At 46.2% G+C, this 18,223-nt stretch overlaps 2 protein-coding genes across 8 annotated transcripts in view; one reads left to right on the forward strand and one right to left on the reverse strand.

The window, feature by feature from the left end:
* The first annotated feature begins 1,253 nt into the window (after positions 1 to 1,253).
* HSD11B1L (hydroxysteroid (11-beta) dehydrogenase 1-like) lies at positions 1,254 to 9,466 on the forward strand. The gene is made up of 8 exons (XM_010563099.1): positions 1,254 to 1,329; positions 2,300 to 2,478; positions 3,721 to 3,851; positions 5,322 to 5,433; positions 6,712 to 6,803; positions 7,782 to 7,875; positions 8,743 to 8,908; positions 9,197 to 9,466. The coding sequence occupies exons 2-8, from the start codon at positions 2,394 to 2,396 to the stop codon at positions 9,381 to 9,383; spliced, it is 867 nt and encodes a 288-aa protein (XP_010561401.1). The 5' UTR covers positions 1,254 to 1,329; positions 2,300 to 2,393; the 3' UTR covers positions 9,384 to 9,466.
* Positions 9,467 to 12,265: 2,799 nt separating this feature from the next.
* Positions 12,266 to 18,223, reverse strand: part of CELF5 (CUGBP, Elav-like family member 5) — a 41,057-nt gene continuing 35,099 nt past the window's right edge. For 4 of the 7 annotated variants that reach the window (XM_010563103.1, XM_010563104.1, XM_010563105.1 and 1 more), the window contains 7 exons: positions 17,670 to 17,814; positions 16,848 to 16,994; positions 16,571 to 16,633; positions 16,399 to 16,479; positions 15,151 to 15,294; positions 14,873 to 15,037; positions 13,423 to 13,814 (listed from right to left, as the gene is read on the reverse strand). In XM_010563103.1, coding sequence (XP_010561405.1) covers positions 14,910 to 15,037; positions 15,151 to 15,294; positions 16,399 to 16,479; positions 16,571 to 16,633; positions 16,848 to 16,994; positions 17,670 to 17,814 — 708 coding nt within the window. In that variant the 3' untranslated portion in view covers positions 13,423 to 13,814; positions 14,873 to 14,909. Of the gene's footprint in view, positions 12,826 to 13,422; positions 13,815 to 14,872; positions 15,038 to 15,150; positions 15,295 to 16,398; positions 16,480 to 16,570; positions 16,634 to 16,847; positions 16,995 to 17,669; positions 17,815 to 18,223 lie in introns of those variants that run through there. The other 3 variants (XM_010563102.1, XM_010563101.1, XM_010563100.1) reach the window with 3 other exon arrangements.

Genomic DNA, 18,223 nt, shown 5'->3' on the forward strand with positions numbered 1-18,223 from the left:
GCGGGCGGGCACCCCGCGTTCAGCACCTCCGCGTGCCTCTCTGTGGTGAGCCCCTCCGCGCCGAGGGCGGCTCTCGAGTCGGCCGGGCACGTCGCCCTGCCTTTTGCGGGAATGTCCCTTCACCGGTTCTTCGTGCTGTATCGCGACATGCCGGTAGACGGTGTCTTGCCGCTCTTCGCATCTGGACGGAAGCTCGGCCGGGGCTTCAGCCCCAAGGCTCGCGACAAGGCTCCATCCTACCGACTCTGCTGCTTCGTTTGTGTTGTGCAGTAGGAAGTGCCGGTTATCCTGCGGTACGGCTTTTTGCGGTGAATGTCATCAGCTATGAGCGTAATAATTCTTTAATGAATTAAACGTTCTGTAAGGTTAGACAGGAGGGGTTTTTTCTCCTGTAGACGAGGGAGAACTTGTGTTGTATAGAGGCTGACTCTGAGTTCAGAGAGCTGTGGGAATTGCCAGTGAAAGATCTTTTTCTTAGAATCAGATGTCTCTTTCTTCTATTTCTCTCTCTTTTTTTTTTCATTTTTTTGTAATTAATAGAGCTCCTAATGTTTTAGGTTTTGTACATGCTTACATAAAATTTGGCCAAAACAAGGTCAGCTGTTGCTGTGGGTGCCTGCCGTGCTCTGAAACCATCACAATTCTCAGTACAAGCATCTGTTTCTCACTTTTTTCTTAATCCTAAGAAAATCCAGACACATTCAAAACAGAAGGTACTTGTTGTTTTATCCACCTTTAAGTAAATATTAGATGGTCTGAACTGCTGACATTCAGCTGACCTGGATCCCCTGTTTGTAATAGGGGAGTAGAAATAGATACAATGAATAGAAATAGAAAATACGTATTGTGTTGTCAAATCACGTTATGCTTTTTAACTTAAAACCCTTGAGTTCCAAATCTACCTGGTAACTTCTCAACTTCAAGAATATCTACTATATTGTCTCAGAATCTTCGAGCTACTGAGGTTCATATTTGTTCCCATTTTTCCCTTTTATCTTCTCCAGGCCTCAATCCTACAAAGTCTGCTCTCCATGATCATCTCTGTACCCTGGGTAAGACTGTTAATTTCATTATCTCGCTAAGTATTAGCCATATCCTGATATGCTGTCCCCCCCCTCCAAAAAAAGCTAGTTTTAAAGATGTTTGCAGAACTGTGGAAGTTGACAAAGTGAATTTTGCAGAAGACAGCTTCTGGAACTACTGCAAAATTTCTTTTTAATTCCTCCTGTAGTTACTGTATCTAACTGCTTCTGGCTACTAAAGAATTTGTAAAGACAGAAAAACTCAGAAAATACAAAGAAGTAGTACTGGCTAATGATGCTCAGCTTGGTAAGTGAATGCTATTAGTATCAGTAAGTTTTGATACTGACTTAAGTTTTGAAGTTTCCTTTTGCAAGACAAGTTCTAAAGAAGGAGAAGCACAGAAATAAATCCCTCACCTTTTTCCCTGCCTTGTACCCTGTTTTACATACAGCAGGCATGTATAATTCCCAAAGCATGGAAGAGCACATCTAAATGTAATTTGTCAGCACGGTTTCATATCTGTTTTAAATTTTTTTGACAGCTGCAGATAATGTATTATTTCGGAAAAGAGGTAATAATTTCATTAGTTTTGCATTTCAGATTTGATGTGGTTTTACATCAAATGTATCTGTGAGAATCTGAAATAGAATGCAGCAATACAAAATGCAGAAGGCTTTTACTGTAAAATGAGACTTTCAAGTCATGGTTTAAATGAGGAATTCGTGCTGACTCCACAAGTTTCTCTGGAGTGTTCCATTAGGGACAGACATTTTAAAATAATTCCCCCAGTCCAGTTCATTTAAGACAGACTGAATGCCAGACCATCTGTCCTGGAGCAAATGAAAGGCTGAGAAAACAGTTGAACAAGGCAGGAAGATAGATGTGATGATTTCTTGAGCTTTCTCCAGACCTGTTTTCTGCCCTCTTTGGATCCCTTCTTCTCGTACGAGGGCAGGTTTTGTTGTCTTCAGGCCTGCAGCTTTACATTTTTCATCCTGCCAGGGTTACTTCCTCTGAACACAGAGTTGCACTGCTTGGCACTTTCTTGGGCAAATGCAAACCATTCACAGGACTGTGGTGCGCCCTCCCTTTAACAGGGAAACAGCAACTTCTTTGCAGCTTATCAAAGTGTTGATTGTTCGTGTCCTCCCTATCTTTCATTCTTGACAAAGGTGACTTTGGCTCCCAGTGGAGAGACTTCTCAGGTGGAGGCTCAGTTCTACACAGTGCCTCTCTTACATGCAAGACAGAAAAGGCCTTTACATGCCTCTTGCAGGTTGGCTTCCAGCATCAGAGGAAGACATTTACAGTATTTTGGCTGGACTGCTCATCTTCAAGACTTCACTTTGTTCTTCACAAGTTCTTGGGATATGAAGCCAATTGGAAAAGTGCTTTGTGCTACAGGGATCATAGCTGGGCTCCTAGCTTTCTTCTGGAAAGACACTTTTAACCCAGGTAGGTTCACCAGGGGGGTCATTCCAAACTGGAATATAAGTCACGCAAGAGAAGAGGTTGAATTTGCAAACTCTAACTGGTGGTCTCATTCATGCCCATAGTCTTACCAGAGTTGGTGGTCATAAAGCAATGCTTCATTCCCAGAAATAAAGAGAAGCTTGAAACAAAGAGGAAGACAAAATGGTCTAACAGCATTTACAAGGGATCCTGCTGTCTATGTGGCAAAAAAATGACATGTACTTTGCCACTGACTTTCTCTTTTTTTGTTTTGATTGCAAACTGCTTGGGGTCAAGAACCATCTCTGTAGATGTGCAGTGCCCAGCACAAGAGGGCTGACATGTCTCCAAACTGATGGCAAAGAATAAATGATATGCAGAAGGCCCAGAGCCTGGTTTATGTTGTACAGCTTTTTATAATGTGAAAATCAACTTCATCCTTGAAAGATACTGGTCTAGGAACACAGGCAAAAGGCGTGTGACACAGCTAACTTGCATAATCGTATCGTTGTTCCCTGGCAGTGATAGCCTAGGCATAACGTCCACAACAAACACGCAGTAATAAAACAATGCACCTCTTGGGCAGCTGGGCCTGGGGGTTGTTCCATGGCAGCTGAGCCATGCCAGCTGCCTGATTTTATCCATTATCCAACTTCATGGAAGAATGCTGAGCTGGGGAGGAGGGATGGGAATGGTGAAGCAAGGCTTGGCTGTTTGGTTTCTAGCATGCCAGCTGCTGTCTTGAGTGAAGTGGGTCAGACTGAGCCTCCTGCTCCATGACTGAAGTATGAACCTGGGTGTTGTCAGGATGGAGGAGGGAACTGGCTGTTGCATGTTAGGCCAAGCTGACTGCCTTGTGCTGGAGCTTGTTGAGCTAGCCAAGCTTTCCTGCGACCCAGGCCAAAACAGATCAATATGGCTGGCTACTTGACACGAGGTGGCTGATGACTAACCTTTTTGTTGTAGGCACCTGTCAGAAGGGGAAAATAACTCATTGTTCAAAGATTTGGTGATTTTTTTATTATTTTCAGTCTAGCAAGAATTGGAAGGCATTGTTAATCTCATGGCTTCTTCAGGTCAGTCCTGCCTCTTCTAGGTTTGGAGAAGCATCAAGACTTTTGGGCACTTCCACTGGGCACTTCCACGCACGTTTCTACTTTAGAGCTCTGCCATTAGTTAAGGGCAGCTCCTCTGCTGCTTCCTTCACTTACTTCTGTATCTTTTATTCTCTTTCCCAAAAATAAGAGAGCTTGTCAGGTGCCCGTGTTCTCCTGACTGGAGCCAGTGCTGGGATTGGAGAGCAGATGGCATATCATTATGCCAGATTTGGTGCTGAAATTGTTTTGACTGCAAGGAGGGAAGCTGTGCTGCAGAAGGTAGGAACTTCCTTGTATGAGGGAAGACATAAGAGATTTGGACTCTTACCAAAAAAAACAACAGCAACAATTTAGCTGTTGTTAAGTTAGCATGCAGTTAGCTTGTTAAGTTAGCCAACAGCATGATAAATTTTCCTTCAGAACTGTTGTTGAGCAGAAACAGCTTAGTTACTTTTGAAATTCTTTCCACTTGTGTAGAGAGATGGAACGTGTCAGTGACATGTTTTGAGCCTGATTTGCTGGCAGTGTCCTGTGCCATTCTTCTCTGTAACTGATCTCCCGGATGGGCTACTTTGTGTTGCCATACACCAGTGCCTGCTGCAATATGCCTGGTTTTTCTTACCAGAAGGCAGTAACCACTGCATACTGAGGAGGTGTAACCCAGAAGGGAGCTTGGCCTGTACAGCAGGATGCATATACACTGCCTGAACTTTTTACTACCTGAACATTTACACAAGGAAATTGTATGAAGCTGTGTCAGGGAAAGTTCAGATTGGACATTAGGATAACATTCTTATGTTCTTATGTTATTCTTATGAGGGTGGTCAGTCACTGGAACAGGCTCCCCAGGGAGTAGTGGTCACAGCACCAAGCCTGTTCATGGAGTGTCTGGACAATGCTCTTAGTCATATGGTTTTAGCTTTAGGTAGTCCTGCAAGGAGCAGGTAGTTGGACTTGATGATCCTTATGGGTCCCTTCCAACTTGAGAGATTCTATGATTCTATGAACTACAATGCCTGTGCGATATTGTGCAGCTTTTCAGAGTCCAAACAGTTCTATTTGTAGCTGTTTTGTTAAAGACTCAAACCTTTTTGTAGGTTAAATAATTTTTGACCAGCTTGAATAGATGAGACTGCTTTATCTGTAGTTTATAAAAATGGGACAATATTTAGAGAAGGCATCTCTTAAACTGTGGGGACAGGTGACTTACAAGGAAAGTTCTTCACCATGAAATGGCGCAAAAGGAGAGTTGAGGACAGTGAGCATAAGAATAGTTCCTAATGTCTGGAAGGCGTTATTTCAGCAAATAGCTAAACTGTGTATCATTACTGGGGACCTTCACATACTCAACATAGCAAAGGAACTATGAAAGATGAATACTGCTAGAGCCTTACCAAGTATTTTGGAACAAAAAGAAGAACTTAATATAAAGCATAAGCCTTATTCCAGAAGAGTTCTTCTGAATAAGACTGTCTTTTTCAGGTGAATCTTGATCCCTTTCCAAGGTCAACTGAATCTGCATACTGCTAGGAGTTACCTCTATTTAAGTGTCTGGTTAAACAAAGTCTGGATGCAAAATGAGCTCTCCGTGGGCTGAATAGCAGTAGACTTAAAGTGTGTCTCTGTCCAGAATTGACTGTCACTGATAGTAGTATGGGGAAAAAACAGTGCCTTACAGTGCACTAATTTCTATTCTTTCCCCCCGCCACTCCATATTGTTTAATCTTTGGGTGTGTGTTATTCTTCAAGGTGGTGGAGAAATGCCTGACGCTTGGAGCAAAGAAAATATTTTATATCCCTGCAGATATGTCTTCCCCTTCAGAGCCTGAAAAGGTGGTTCAGTTTGCTGTCCAAAAGCTGGGTAAGCATCATGGGCATCTCTTTGGCCTTCAGGTATATAGGCATATATAGTTCTCATTCCAGTAGGAGCTTCCTGCTTCAGTTTCCCCATGTTCCTCACCGAGGGGGATGTTTAGGACAGGAGGGTGTGCAGTTTGTAAATACCAATGTGGATGTGGCCATCTTTTTAGCTGCCTTTCATGGGGAGGGCATGTCTTTTGCTAGAGGAGAAAAGTATGCAGAAAGTACTTGCTCATAGTACTTCACTAAAGCCACACCCCATAGCAACAGCTGCAGTACCTCACCTGTCACAGGGTACTACACGTATACACATTTGCCATATGTGAGCAGGTACCAGCTGCACACACCCAACCCTGAACATAGTGCCTTGTGTTGAGAGAGGCAGAAACTGGGAGGTCTGAAAGCAGTGACCTGCCCCTGTAGCAAAGCTCAGTCCAAGACTGTATAGAAGGGGCAGGTGGTCTTATTTTAATCAGAACTGATTCACACTACTCCCACTCTCATGCATTCGCATTCACTCATTCTTTAGTACTCACAGGCAACAAAATGTGTATCGCCAAGTACCTTGACCAAGATTACTTGTGATACAAAGGACAAGGGATGCCCACTGTTGAGTCCTCATCGTGTCTTCTGGGTTCTTGGTGACCATGTGCTGCTTTTTGATTGTCTTTTGTGCCCTGTAGGAGTTAAGTGATTATGATCTTTTGTCTCTCCGTCGTGCCTCATTTGGGTCAGACTGTCATTAGGCAGCATTTTCTATTATACTCACTATCCTTTTGTCCATTATTTGAGTTTCTTAATTACTTCATTATGGTCTTGGTTTTCCTCATGTGGGTGTCTTAAGAAACTGTGTGTAAGTGTGCTGTGACCTGGATGACCTGCCAGTCCAGCAGCCATCGATTCATACCTTTCTTTTAAACCTTCTGCTGTTCCTGCTGATACATTCCCATACCAATCATAATTTTTCTGCTACAAATTTGTATACTTATAACTTCGAAAACAGAGTGTACCACCAGAACTAAGTTCCAAGTCTGCACTACCTTGGAACATCATTTCAGAGAGCTGCCATCAAAGAAGAACAGCTTTCCTTCCAATTCTACCCTTGAGGAGCAAGCAAAGCTGCTCCCAAATGGACGTATTTCATGTATCTTCATGGTAAAGCACTTTCTAGCCTTCTGAGGGAGCGGTTCAGCCCTCCTGCTGGCATTTCCGAGTTCAATCATTTGTTACTGGTTAGAGGATGGCCCCTTTGTTTGACTGCTTTTTCTCCTGCCCACAGGGGGATTGGATTACCTGGTGTTGAATCACATTGGTGTGACCCATTTCCAGATGTGGGCTGGAGATGTGGAATACACCCGCTGGCTCATGCAGGTGAGGTTTCCCAGCAGGAAGAGCTCATCTGGAATTGGGTGAGTCTGGCTTCTCCTGGGACAGCTTTGGGAAGCTCAAAAGCAAATTCAAGTCTATGGCAATGGTTGAGAACAAACCTTTTATTTCATTCATGTTTCAAGTCAAATGGTTTGGAGGCTTTGTTACTAGACAGGTGTTTTGCTCAGTTGTTGTATATGTGTGCAGACGAATGTCTGGGAAGAACTTCACTTCTCTCTTTCCTTCTGTCCTTCTTATCTCCTGTTAGTCCAGGACTGCTAGGGATTGATGGGTAGTTACAGGCAGTTGTGCAATGTATGTCTAGTTTAAGAAGGCCAGTAGGTGAGGAGCAAGCACTTCCTACTCATCTATAGCAAGTACATGTGTCATTGCAGAACACAATAAGGTTGTTTGAAATGGTGTTTGCCATTTGAGTCTCTGCTCACAGATTCAGAGTTTTCCTGTAGAATCACCTTGGTACCAGGTTTCAGGACCATGGAGGAGATAAGCTGTGTTCTTGATTCAGTCTTCTTAGGTCAGGTGGGTGATATTAGTTCTATTTCATGTTGGAAGGAGCGGAGAGTAGGGAACTTGGGATCACAGGTAAGAAATTTCCTACAAGTTAGAGAGCAGTCAAGCTCAGAAGAGATGCTGAATGTTACACTTCGTTGTAGTCTGAGCTCAGTCAAGAGGAACTTAAAAGAGGAACATGATTGTCCCTTGTCAAGAAATCTGTATGTTAAAGCTCAGCAATAACCTTTGCTCTGACTCTCCTCCATTGGTTTTTCTGGAATCTGAAAGAGTGATGGATGCAATGTTTGTCCCCATCTTTGCAGAGATTATTCTTTTTTCTTGATGTTTGAAAAAGCAAATCCAAGCCATGCTCCTTTCCATTTCTGACCACTGTATTGGCTTTTTGGCTCATGCTGACCTTCTCTCCAAACCCTCTTGCTTCTTCCATGTCTACTTCTATCATTCCAGGTGAATTTCTTCAGTTATGTGGCACTCGCAACAGCAGCTCTTCCCACCCTGGAGAAGAATAAAGGTTCTCTGGTGGTTGTTTCTTCCCTCACAGGTTAGTGTCTTTAACTGGCATAAGTGCGGGCCTTGTGGAAACAATGGTTCCCAGCACATCTTGTTTGTCTGTGTACTTCAACCTCTCAACACATTTTCAAGCTGTGCGTTTTATAGTAGCAAGCAGGACCATGGCTGGCTAGCCTTCTTGTTTTCTGGAAGACCTTCTCTGTGTTGCACCATTTTGCATTCCCTTGGAACTTTGCTCTTCACTCACCGTGTGCCCAGATCTGCTTGTTTGGCTCATGTCCCTCACAGCCAGGCCCATCTCTCCTGCATTTCTGACTCAGCATTGAGACCATCCTGCCACTCTAAGGCCTTCTGGCTTTGGCCAGCCTGAATAGCAGGCTGCTGAGTAGTTGCAATTACTGTACAGGATGGAAAGGCAGGAGAAAGTCTTCAGCATGTACTCAAGGGAGCTGCATCACCATACACAAGTTCAGACTACAGTTCATCCCTGTCTTGTAACGTAACGTGCCTTGCTGTCAGGGAAATGTCATGGCCAGATGCACCAGCATGTGATCCAGTCTGTATGTTTGCATGTGATGGGGGAGGGGAAGGCTGCAGGTAGACCATGACAGTGGGCTTTTTAGGCCAGTATGTGACCTGGTTACTGTGTAAGTCAAAAGAAATTTCCTCCCCTTATCCACATATGTGGTGGCTCTTGTGCTGGGATGTGTTCACACAAAGTGGTAGAATTTTCTAAGTGCCCGCATGTGACTAGAAATAGAGGGAAACTCATCTGAACATAACATGGGTTGATGCAGGATGGCAAAGTCTCTGTCTTTGCCCAGATTCCTGCTCCATGTCACCATCCTCCTTACAGCCACTTTCCTGGTGTTTTTCATTGTCTCCTTTTCCTTTCCAGGGAAAATACCCACTCCCTTCACCACTTCTTATTCTGCCACCAAGTTTGCACTGGATGGTTTCTTCAGCTCACTGCGCCATGAACTCATCATGCAGAACAGAAATGTCTCTGTCACACTGTGCATCCTGGGCCTGATTGATACTGATACAGCATTAGAGAATACCAGGTGTGTATTTGGAGGAGGATGTAGGAGTCTGGGAGGGAGTGTGTCTGCAGGAACATGTCTCTTCTTGAAAGCATGCAAAAAATGCACAACTGTGTTTAAGATGGTGTGCACATCTGTTTGGATGTGCAAGAAGACTAATGGGAAGAGTGTATCGGCTTGGGTACATCACGGGGGTTGTGCATGTACACCTCAGCATAGAACATGAGCGTGCAGAAACCTGTGGTAGTTGGTCTGCACAGTTAAAACCACACCAAGGATTGACTGGCTCCTCTGACTCTTTCTTTCCAGGGGCAAAGTGCACCTAACTGCTTCTCCTGCTCCTGAAGCTGCACTCGCCATCATCCGGGGGGGTGCCACACGGGTGCAGGAGGTTTTCTACCCATGGTGGCTGCAGCATATGTGTTGCCTCTGGGTTTTGTTCCCCAATGACCGGGACCAGGTTTTACGGAGTTACTATAACTACAGCAGTCCTTAAGGGACACCCAGTCTCAGTCTTCTCTCCCACCCTACATCCCTTCTAATCACATTGCCCCATCCCACCAAGCATCCCATTCAACCGTTGGTGTCAAGCAGGAGCAGGACAGCAGTGGTGGCAAAGTAACCTTAGGTCTTTTAACAAGACTCGTCTTGGTCTCCCTCTCATCCTGCTTCAGCCACAGTTCTGATATTTCTACCCATCAGTCACTGTGTCTTAACCTTCCGCCCATCTCCCCTCCTTCAGCCTCACATGTCTGCTTTTATTGCCTCCAGTCTTCGCTCAGCTCCAGCTTTAACCTCTGTCTGTACAGGATGTCCCGGAATGTCTGTACATTCCTGGGACATCCTGCTCCACTGCTTCATTGTTTTGTGTATTCTGTGAACCTTCTTGCTTCCTATGAATAGAATTTTAATCTCTGTTTTAATAAAACTATTTTGGTTTATGTGTTGCTGTTACCTGTTGATGCTTCCTCTGTGAAGGAAGGCTGGTGACCTGGCTTCTGTGCGCACAGGCCTGTTGGTAGACATTTGCTGACTGCACTGGACCTGTTATATCAGCTCTTCCTTTGCTGTAAATGTCAAGATGGGTTGATGATTCCTGCACTGAACAGGAGAAAGAATGTAGAGGGCATTTTTCCCCAACACATTATTCCTATGGATATGTGTCATGGCTTGTAAGTTCTAGCAGCTAAGAAAAAGCAGTGTCTGCTTGCATACTCCTGGGCTGGGGATGGATAAAAGATCCTATGTGGGCTCTTTGGTGTCTGAGAGGATGGTTATTTTGTGTGTTGTTCCCGTCCGCAATGCATGAATCCTGAAGGAACTTTAAGTAGCTTTGAAAGGTGAACATTTTGTAGAAACTGGTTAACAAGTTTGGAATTTATTGGAACAGCCAAGTACTGCTTAAAAAACAGGCTTGTCTAGGGGATATAGAACTAAAATGGAGTGTGCAGAGCCTTGCCAATTGCAATCCTTCTTCAATTATAGCTGATCTTCTCCAAGGAGAAGAAAAAAAAGCAGGTTGAGGGGTACATTCTGGCTCGTGAGAGCTGGCTTCCTGGGGAAGGGTCACTGCATGCCCCTCTCCTTTGCTCTGTTGATAGCTAGGTGCTTGACAAAGTACAGTCTTGTTCTGAACTAATATAAAAACTTGTGTACTTCCAAGAGATGTCACTGCAGCTTGAGTTCTATTCTTGTTACTGGAAATGGTGTGTAGCACCTCTAGTCACAAGTACATTTTATTCACATCATAGGAACAGGCACCAGCTGAGTTTTCCTTCCTCTCTCCTTGCCATTGACTGGATTTTGACAAGACAAAGCTTTCTATGGAGCTGTGTGAAAATAAGAACTCACTGCAATCTAGAGTTTGAACTTGCCCCTTCTAAAACACACACCTGCTTGCTTCTCATGACAGTTTGCAGTATACACTTTGGCTCAGTCACTGCAGAATTGAGTTGGTGCAGGGGCAAGGAGGCATCAAAAATTGAGGTAGTCTTAGATTTCATTCTGTGCTCATATTCTGCTTTTCTCCAGGACCACTAAATAGGGGCTTATATATAGGAAGAAATTTATGTATTTATATTTATTTATAGGAAGAAAGCCCGAGGGAAACTGGTGCTTTTATAGGAAGGGCTGAAACATGGGCGTGGCAAACAGAGTTGGTTCTCTACCAACCACTAGCGTGTTCCTCACCTTCAGGGCAGAGATGACGAGTCTGTGCATTTGCTTTCCCTTTTCCTGGTTCTGTGCGTAGCACCAGATGGGCTGGGCTTTGGTTCTTGATTGATTGATTTCCATCAAGGTGCTGTTGAGAGAACCAGTTTTGTTCTCTCAGGCGTGAACAGCGTACACAAAGGCTTAAAAGATACCTGATATCTGCACACAAGAGCTGTGACTGGTTTGTGTTTAGCTCTGCTGGAGCCTGGCTGCTGAACTAACTCATTGCAATTGGGCTAATATAACAAACTTGCATTTTGGGGATCATATGCTGAAGACTGGAATAAAAATCCACAGCCTTCTTAGAGACACGGGGACGCCGTGTGGTGTTCAGAGTAAGCCAGGGTTGTATTCTGTAGGACTCAGGCTCTGTCATCCATCCCCCTATGAAATTCTTTTTAAGTGACTACACAGATGATCTGCTGAATGGAAAGAGACTTTTCTTGTCCCAGGCCTTTGGTGATTGTCTTCAAGTGTAAGCATTATCTAAAAGCAGGTGCAACTAACACATGAAGTAAAACCCCAGTTACTTAGCAAGTAAAACTTTTATTAAATAAATTTAAGATTTTTTTTTACCAGAATGAGGAATTTGACATTGACGAAGCTTGTATCGCACCTGTAACATTGTACAGTCACATCAGTAACTGTGATGGAAGAAACTGTAAATGCTTGTTTTAAACCAGCTTGACCTAGAATTTCCAAAGTCCTTTTTTTCCCATTTTGCATTTGTTGGTCTCTTTTTTTGTTTGTTTGGTTTTTTATGTTTTGTTTTGTTCAAAATTAGATTAAGTTTAAACTTCATGAAATTACTTGTAGCAGAAATAAAGTACATTATACAAATCACGTACATAATAGATGTTAAGTATAAAAATGGTATTTACAGTAAGTAAACATGGATTATAGAAACACACGGACTCACACAGCTTCACCCATCTCAAACTCTCAGCTTCAGATACAGAGGGGTGGTTGAGGAGATGAAGGTACTTAAAGAACTGTGCCACAAACATCTGAATAAAGGGAAACTGGAGGAGGATGAGAATTGGCTGAGGTTCAAGTCCCCATATCTCGCTTCAGTATCAATTGCATCAATCTTTCTCCACCAACCCTCTGTTCATGTTTGAACGCAGATACACACACACACAGACACACACACACACACACACACACACACAGGAATGTTCTTGGTACCTTATCAAACTGGAATATTGAAACTTATCATTCAGAAGGTTTGTAGGGTTGTTTTGTTTTGTTTTTCTTTCCTTTCCTTGTTTTGGTAGAAACTTAAAGAGACTGTTTCAAGTTGTTAAAGGGATATGCCTTGTCAGTATGACACACCCCCTTACCCCCAGGGGATATTTGTTAAATCAAGCTCTGAACTATGTTTTGTACTTAAGTGTATGTGTATATAACTGTATCTGTACACGCTGCACAATGTATAATCTGTCCCTTGGAGGGGGTGGTGGGAAAAAAACAGAATGGCAACCCTCTTTCATCACACTATCCTTGATGTCTGCTTGGGAAAGCTTTGCAGAGTGTAAGAAAGGGGTGAGTCCTCTTGTGAAATTCAGATGGAGAAAATGTCCCATTTCGTCTGGGAATCGGAACTGCCCACTAACCAGCATTACGTTACTTCCGATATGTGGAGGCAGTGTGTAGCCCCTGGGAGGCTTCTGTCACTCTGTTTTGGAGATAGCATCTGCTCACACTCTCTTATCTTCTCTTGCCTTGATCAAGAAAATGCTCCATTACCATTGAAAGCTACGAAATACAGATCTGTGCCACGTATGGGGAGGCAGTACAGCTCCTGTAGGTAAAGGGACTGGTTTCCTGTGCTTTCAGCCTAATTGAGTGCTCAGGCTATGCTTTGGCACCAAACTCCAGGAGCTCTGTCTGCAAAAGCCCTTGGGAAAGGTAAGACTGAGAGCTCTTGAGATCCTTAACCAGGCTGGTGCTAAGGTTGGTGGATGAGTGACTTGAGCTGAGCAGCTGGCTGTGCCCTAATCCTGGAGGTATGTAATTCTCTTTCTCCTTGCTTCTTGGTAATGTTGAGTAGAGAGATGCACACGCTGTCTCTCTTGCTCTGTCCATCCAAGCATCCTCTCAAAATGTTCAGGCCTATCTGCAGTGCTTGCTGAGAGGACACTGTTGCAAAGACAAACCCTTAACTTCCAATCCCTCTTGCAAGGAGTCAGTCTCTAAATGGAAAAGTTTGGTCCTGTGAGCCACTTTAAAGAAAAATAGAGACTGTATATATATATATATATATATATATTTTTTTTTTTTTTTTTTTTTTTATATTTATCTATGAAAGGGCCAGGAGACAGGGCAGGAGGGAGGGAGGGATGGAGCTTAGTTTCCATACATCACTGCAGTAACCTAGAGACACACCAGTGGGTTTTCTTGGTCCATGTCCTCCAGGCATACCCCGAGAGGAAGAGCTTCAGGTCCCCAGGGGCTGCTGGTGTTCTGGTCCCTTTGCTATGTACCACATTAGCAGCAAATATGTGAGTCCGTCGTGACAAGAATCTTCCTGCTGGGCAGATATTGAGCCTTCTCTTTAATTGCATGTTTTGGGAAGGAGGGCAGAAGGAGGATGGGGTGGGTAGGTGGGGAGCAGAGGAAGGAAAGGGGTGGTGTCAAAAGAGTTGATAAATTTACTGGCCTCTGTAAATCAACCTGAAGCAGAAATTCTTCCTCTGGACTTTCCCTTCACCTGAATAGAAAGGGAGGAGGGAGGGAATTGGGAGATTAGGAGGACATCTATGCAAACCTCAGGCTTTGAGTTGCTGTTGCTTAAACATGGAGGAAGATGACCCCAATAAGAAGGGACCAAGATAGGCCTTCCTTGCTCCCAGTCTGCGGCCAGTAGGAGCTAGCTCTTTGACAGCCAGCTCTCATGTCAGGTAGTTCTTCTGTGGCCCTTCAGGGCATCACCTTTTCTCTGCTTTTCTGTGATCCTTGTGAACCATGGGATTGTCCCTTCTTACCCTGGACAGCATTCTCTGCAGACTAATTTCAGGGCACATGTAACAATTGAAAACAAAACTATTGAGTTTTAAAAACCTTTCTAGGAAGACGAACGCTTTTTGGGAATGGCCAGAAAGTAGACTGAAACCTTGCTTAGACCACAGGCAGGTAATTTGAACCCATCTGCCTGTCAGGGCACTGAGTGTACAGATGGGCCTTAATGGCCTTGACCAGCCTCACATGTGGCTTCTGTCCACACTCCCTGCCCATGGGTCTAGGAGTCTCATTACATCTCAGGACTGTGCCTTCAGTCCTTGTCTGATCTACATTGTGAAAGTGTCAGTCTCCACCTGTCCATGGACTTGTCCTGTCCATGGATCTTATTATCTGGACTCGAACCCTTGGATTGTCTTCCCACCTTGATGTTGGATCTGTTTAGTCTTCTCATTATAGACCTGCCTGGCAATCACTGGACTATGTCTGACCCTGTTTACCTTTACCAGCCCCAATCCTGAGCTTGACCTGCAGATTGACTCTCTGGCTTGGCCTTGGGCCTGCCTCATTGCCACAAACTTGCCTGATGATCTACACTCTTGGTTGAACCTGTTCTTCATCTCCAGGCCTGCCTTGGTCACCTTGCTCTGGTGCTGGGGCTGGGCCCTGGCAAGCAAGGCCTCTGCCCTGTTAGCTGTGCTACTGCATTCATCTCCTGGCTTCCCACCCCGTAGGAGCAGCCAGACCTTGCTGCCTGCTGACACTGGCCAGCACTGTCTAGGAACGGTGCTGTGATGGTGCCAGCTTTACCTGTGCTGCAGAAGTGACTCCTGCTTGCTCGCTGCCATCAGTAGGGATGGTTAGCATCCTTGGGTCGTTTTAACTGGACCTTCAAACGTTTCGTGCCAATCTGGAAGCCATTCATGGCCTGGATAGCAGTCTGTGCACTGGATGGGTTGTCAAAGCTTACAAAACCTGAAGGACAGGACACAGGCATGGATAATAATGGCACTGTTGGTGCCATGCCCAATGCATGAGTGTCCTTGTTATCCATCATGCTTCCCTTGCCCACTGGTGTCAGCACTCACCAAAACACTTGCTCTGGTTGGTGGCACGATCCATGAATACCTTGGAGGAAATGATATTGCCAAAGGGCAGGAACATCTGCATCAACTCATTGTCTCCAAACTCCTGAGGGAGATGGTAGATGAAGAGATTGCAGCCTTCAGGACCTGCAGGCATGGGGGCAAAGGGGCGGGACAAAACAGAGAGCCCCCAAAGGGAAGGGGAAGAGAAAGGGGCTCAACTCAGAGCACAGCACTGGATGAGAACCCCAGTACTGCCTCCTTCTGTCTTGACCTCCCCTTGCTTGTCTCCCTCAGTCACTGGTCCAGGAAGGGTTCTGAGGGCTCTCTAAGAGCAGCTGGGAGGCAATATGCAGATTTAGAGTTTCTGGAGAGCAGATTCACTTTCACAGCTTGCTCAGTTCCCATGTGGGGTGCTGGACACAACAACTCTTGTGAGTGTCTGCATGGTGTTTTGCTGGAAGGAAATTAATTAGCTGAGGTGACAGCTCCTTGTTCATAGCTCTCCCAGTCCTAGGAGAGCAGCAGACACTGCTTTGTGAAAGCTGCTGCTCTAGCATTCCCTGCCCACAGCTGTGCAGTGGTTGCCTTCAGCCGATAAGCCACAGCCCCAACTGGCAATCTCCTGGATTGGCATACACAATTTATGGGCTAACGTGGTCCTGCCCACTCCTTCATTTGCTCCCTGTGAGCCTGATGAGCACAAGGAGCTGTTCCCTTGCTGACACCTGCTATACAAAGCAGAAGCAGACAGCAAATGCCTTTGCCTCCAAATCCTGTCCAGGCCAGTTTGGAAATAAGCTGAAAAACAAACTCATGAGGCTAGGAAGGCTAAAGAGAGAGGACAGTATGTTGGAGAGGCTGGTTTGACTAGTACCAGTGTGGTTCTGGCATCAGTAAAGATGGGGAGGAAGTCCTCTTTGCTGCTGCCTGTGTAGGGAAGGTGCTCACTCTATAACCCTCTGGTGTCAAAGCTTGGTGTTCTAGTGCTTGTTGTCCCCTTTTTACCTGGCAGCATCTGGCCAGGGATGAGATCAGAAAGTTTGCATGACAAGCATTCTCCAAACCCTTCCAATCCACTCACTGCAAAGACACGGCTGGTTCTGTAACCCAGCCCCAATATTAAAAATTAGAGTGGACAAAGATCAGTGCCGTCTCCTCTTCATTGGTTCTATGGTGCAGAAGACGAGCTACACATATTGCCCCCACCCCACTGCTGCCAGACACAGACATTCCCACCCTGATCCTCACCTTCTCGTTGCTGCTGCTGCAGGATGGGAGGTGGCTGAGCGATGCTCTGAGCAATGGGGGTGATGGCAGTTGGATACACAGCTGTACTCCAAGGAGACAGAACAAACTGTTTACCCGAGGATCTATCTGGTCAGCCACACAAGGGCCTGAGGGAGACAAGGGAAGCTGGTACCTGCATACTGCTGAACTCCTGTGAAGGCTGGGTGCAAAGTCTCTGCTACTGAAGGGCTCTGGGCTGCAGAGAAGAACATAATCAGAAGCACAGGAAAGGGAATCATGCATGTATTCTCACTGTCTCTCTTTCCCCACCCCCCACCCCCCTGCCAAGTGAGTCTCAGTGCCTGGCTGGTAGGGAGCTAGAAAAAGTGTTCTGCGTGGGAAATCCAGAAAAGAGAAGCTAACTGCAGTTTCTGAGGTCTCTGGATGGCTTTTTTTCCTGCCTTCCGTACCCGAGTATGGCACAAGGCCATTGGTGTAAACTGTTTCCAAGGTTGGATGCCCATTTGGGAATGGTACCACTCCAGTGAAGCCATTTGAAATGGGTGCCACCAGTCCCGGCATGCCTGCTGTTCCCAGGAGAGGCGGTGAATGTAGCCCTGTAGAGCAAGAAGAGATGACATCCCATGAGAGTCGAGGTCCTGCAAAACCTGCACTCCCTCCTTCCATCTGCCTGGTTAAGACTGCTGTGTGTGAAGCTATTATGTCTTCTAGTTGGCACGTGGAGGTGACAGACTAGTGCTGGAGCCTTCACAAAATTAGAGGCAGCACTAGTGAGAAGTGTGTGCAGCATTGCTAGCCCTGGCTGCTGCCAGAGCTTTGGGATGGAACATTTTTAATCCAGGTTTGTACAGCACCTAGCATCATACAGCCCTGTTCTTGACAGGTGTTGAAAGCCAATATGCATTATTGCCAATATTATTACTGTGGGATGAGGATAATGAATAGGACTGCTGTACTCAGAGTGAGGTGCAATCCTGGGAACCTGGTCCTTCTTTACTACACCAAAGGGAAAAACTGCAGCAGAGAGGAACAGCAGTAGGGCAAGAGAATGTGTGTTGAACACATGAGGGTGTCAGGGAGGTTGCAGAAATTTGCACAGAACTAGGGACTCCTGTCCTCGGAGGCTGCATTGTTAGAAAAGAGCAGCCTAATCCAGATGCTGAGCCCAGAGGGATGTGGGAACTGTTTTACCTGTATGAGCACCGTGCTGGGGCAGGAGGTTCATCGGTAGTGAAGGACTTGCTGCGTCCTGGCCCACACCAGGCCCTCACCTGATGTTGGTGCAATAGGAGTGGCTGGCAGCCCATTGAGACTGACGGCACCGATCTGTTGGATGTGGCAAGGGGAAAAGGCGACGCCTGGGCTCAGGTAGCTGCCGTGCGAGGTGGAGAGAACCGTTGTCTGCTGCTGCATCAGCTGCAAGGCAGGACCACACAGTCAGGGCCCCATGCTGCCCAGGGCTTTGCGCCACTTAGGGCCTCGCGCTGCCGGGGCTCTCGCTGCACTCGGGGCCACGTACGGCTCAGCGGCTCGCTCCGCTCGCCCCAGGCCCCGCGCTGCTGGGGCCCCCCCGCCATTAGGGCCCCACCGCAGCTGCGGGCGCCGGTCGGGGAGGCTGCGCAGGCCAGGTGGGCCTCGGCCTTCCCCCGCCGCTGCCTGTGGCCGGGGACGGGCCGGAGCTGCGGCCTCGCCACCTCCCGCAGCCGCCGCTGGGGGTCGCCGGGCTCCCGCTGCCTGCCCCGGAGCTTCCCGCGACTCGGCGGCACCTGCCGGGGGCGGGCTGCGGCGTCGCCGTCCTCTGAAGCCCCGCGCCCCGCCCGGCTGC

This window comes from Haliaeetus leucocephalus, unplaced genomic scaffold (genome assembly GCF_000737465.1).
Source record: "Haliaeetus leucocephalus isolate CR32 unplaced genomic scaffold, Haliaeetus_leucocephalus-4.0 Scaffold164, whole genome shotgun sequence".
Taxonomy (NCBI): Eukaryota; Metazoa; Chordata; class Aves; order Accipitriformes; family Accipitridae; genus Haliaeetus; species Haliaeetus leucocephalus.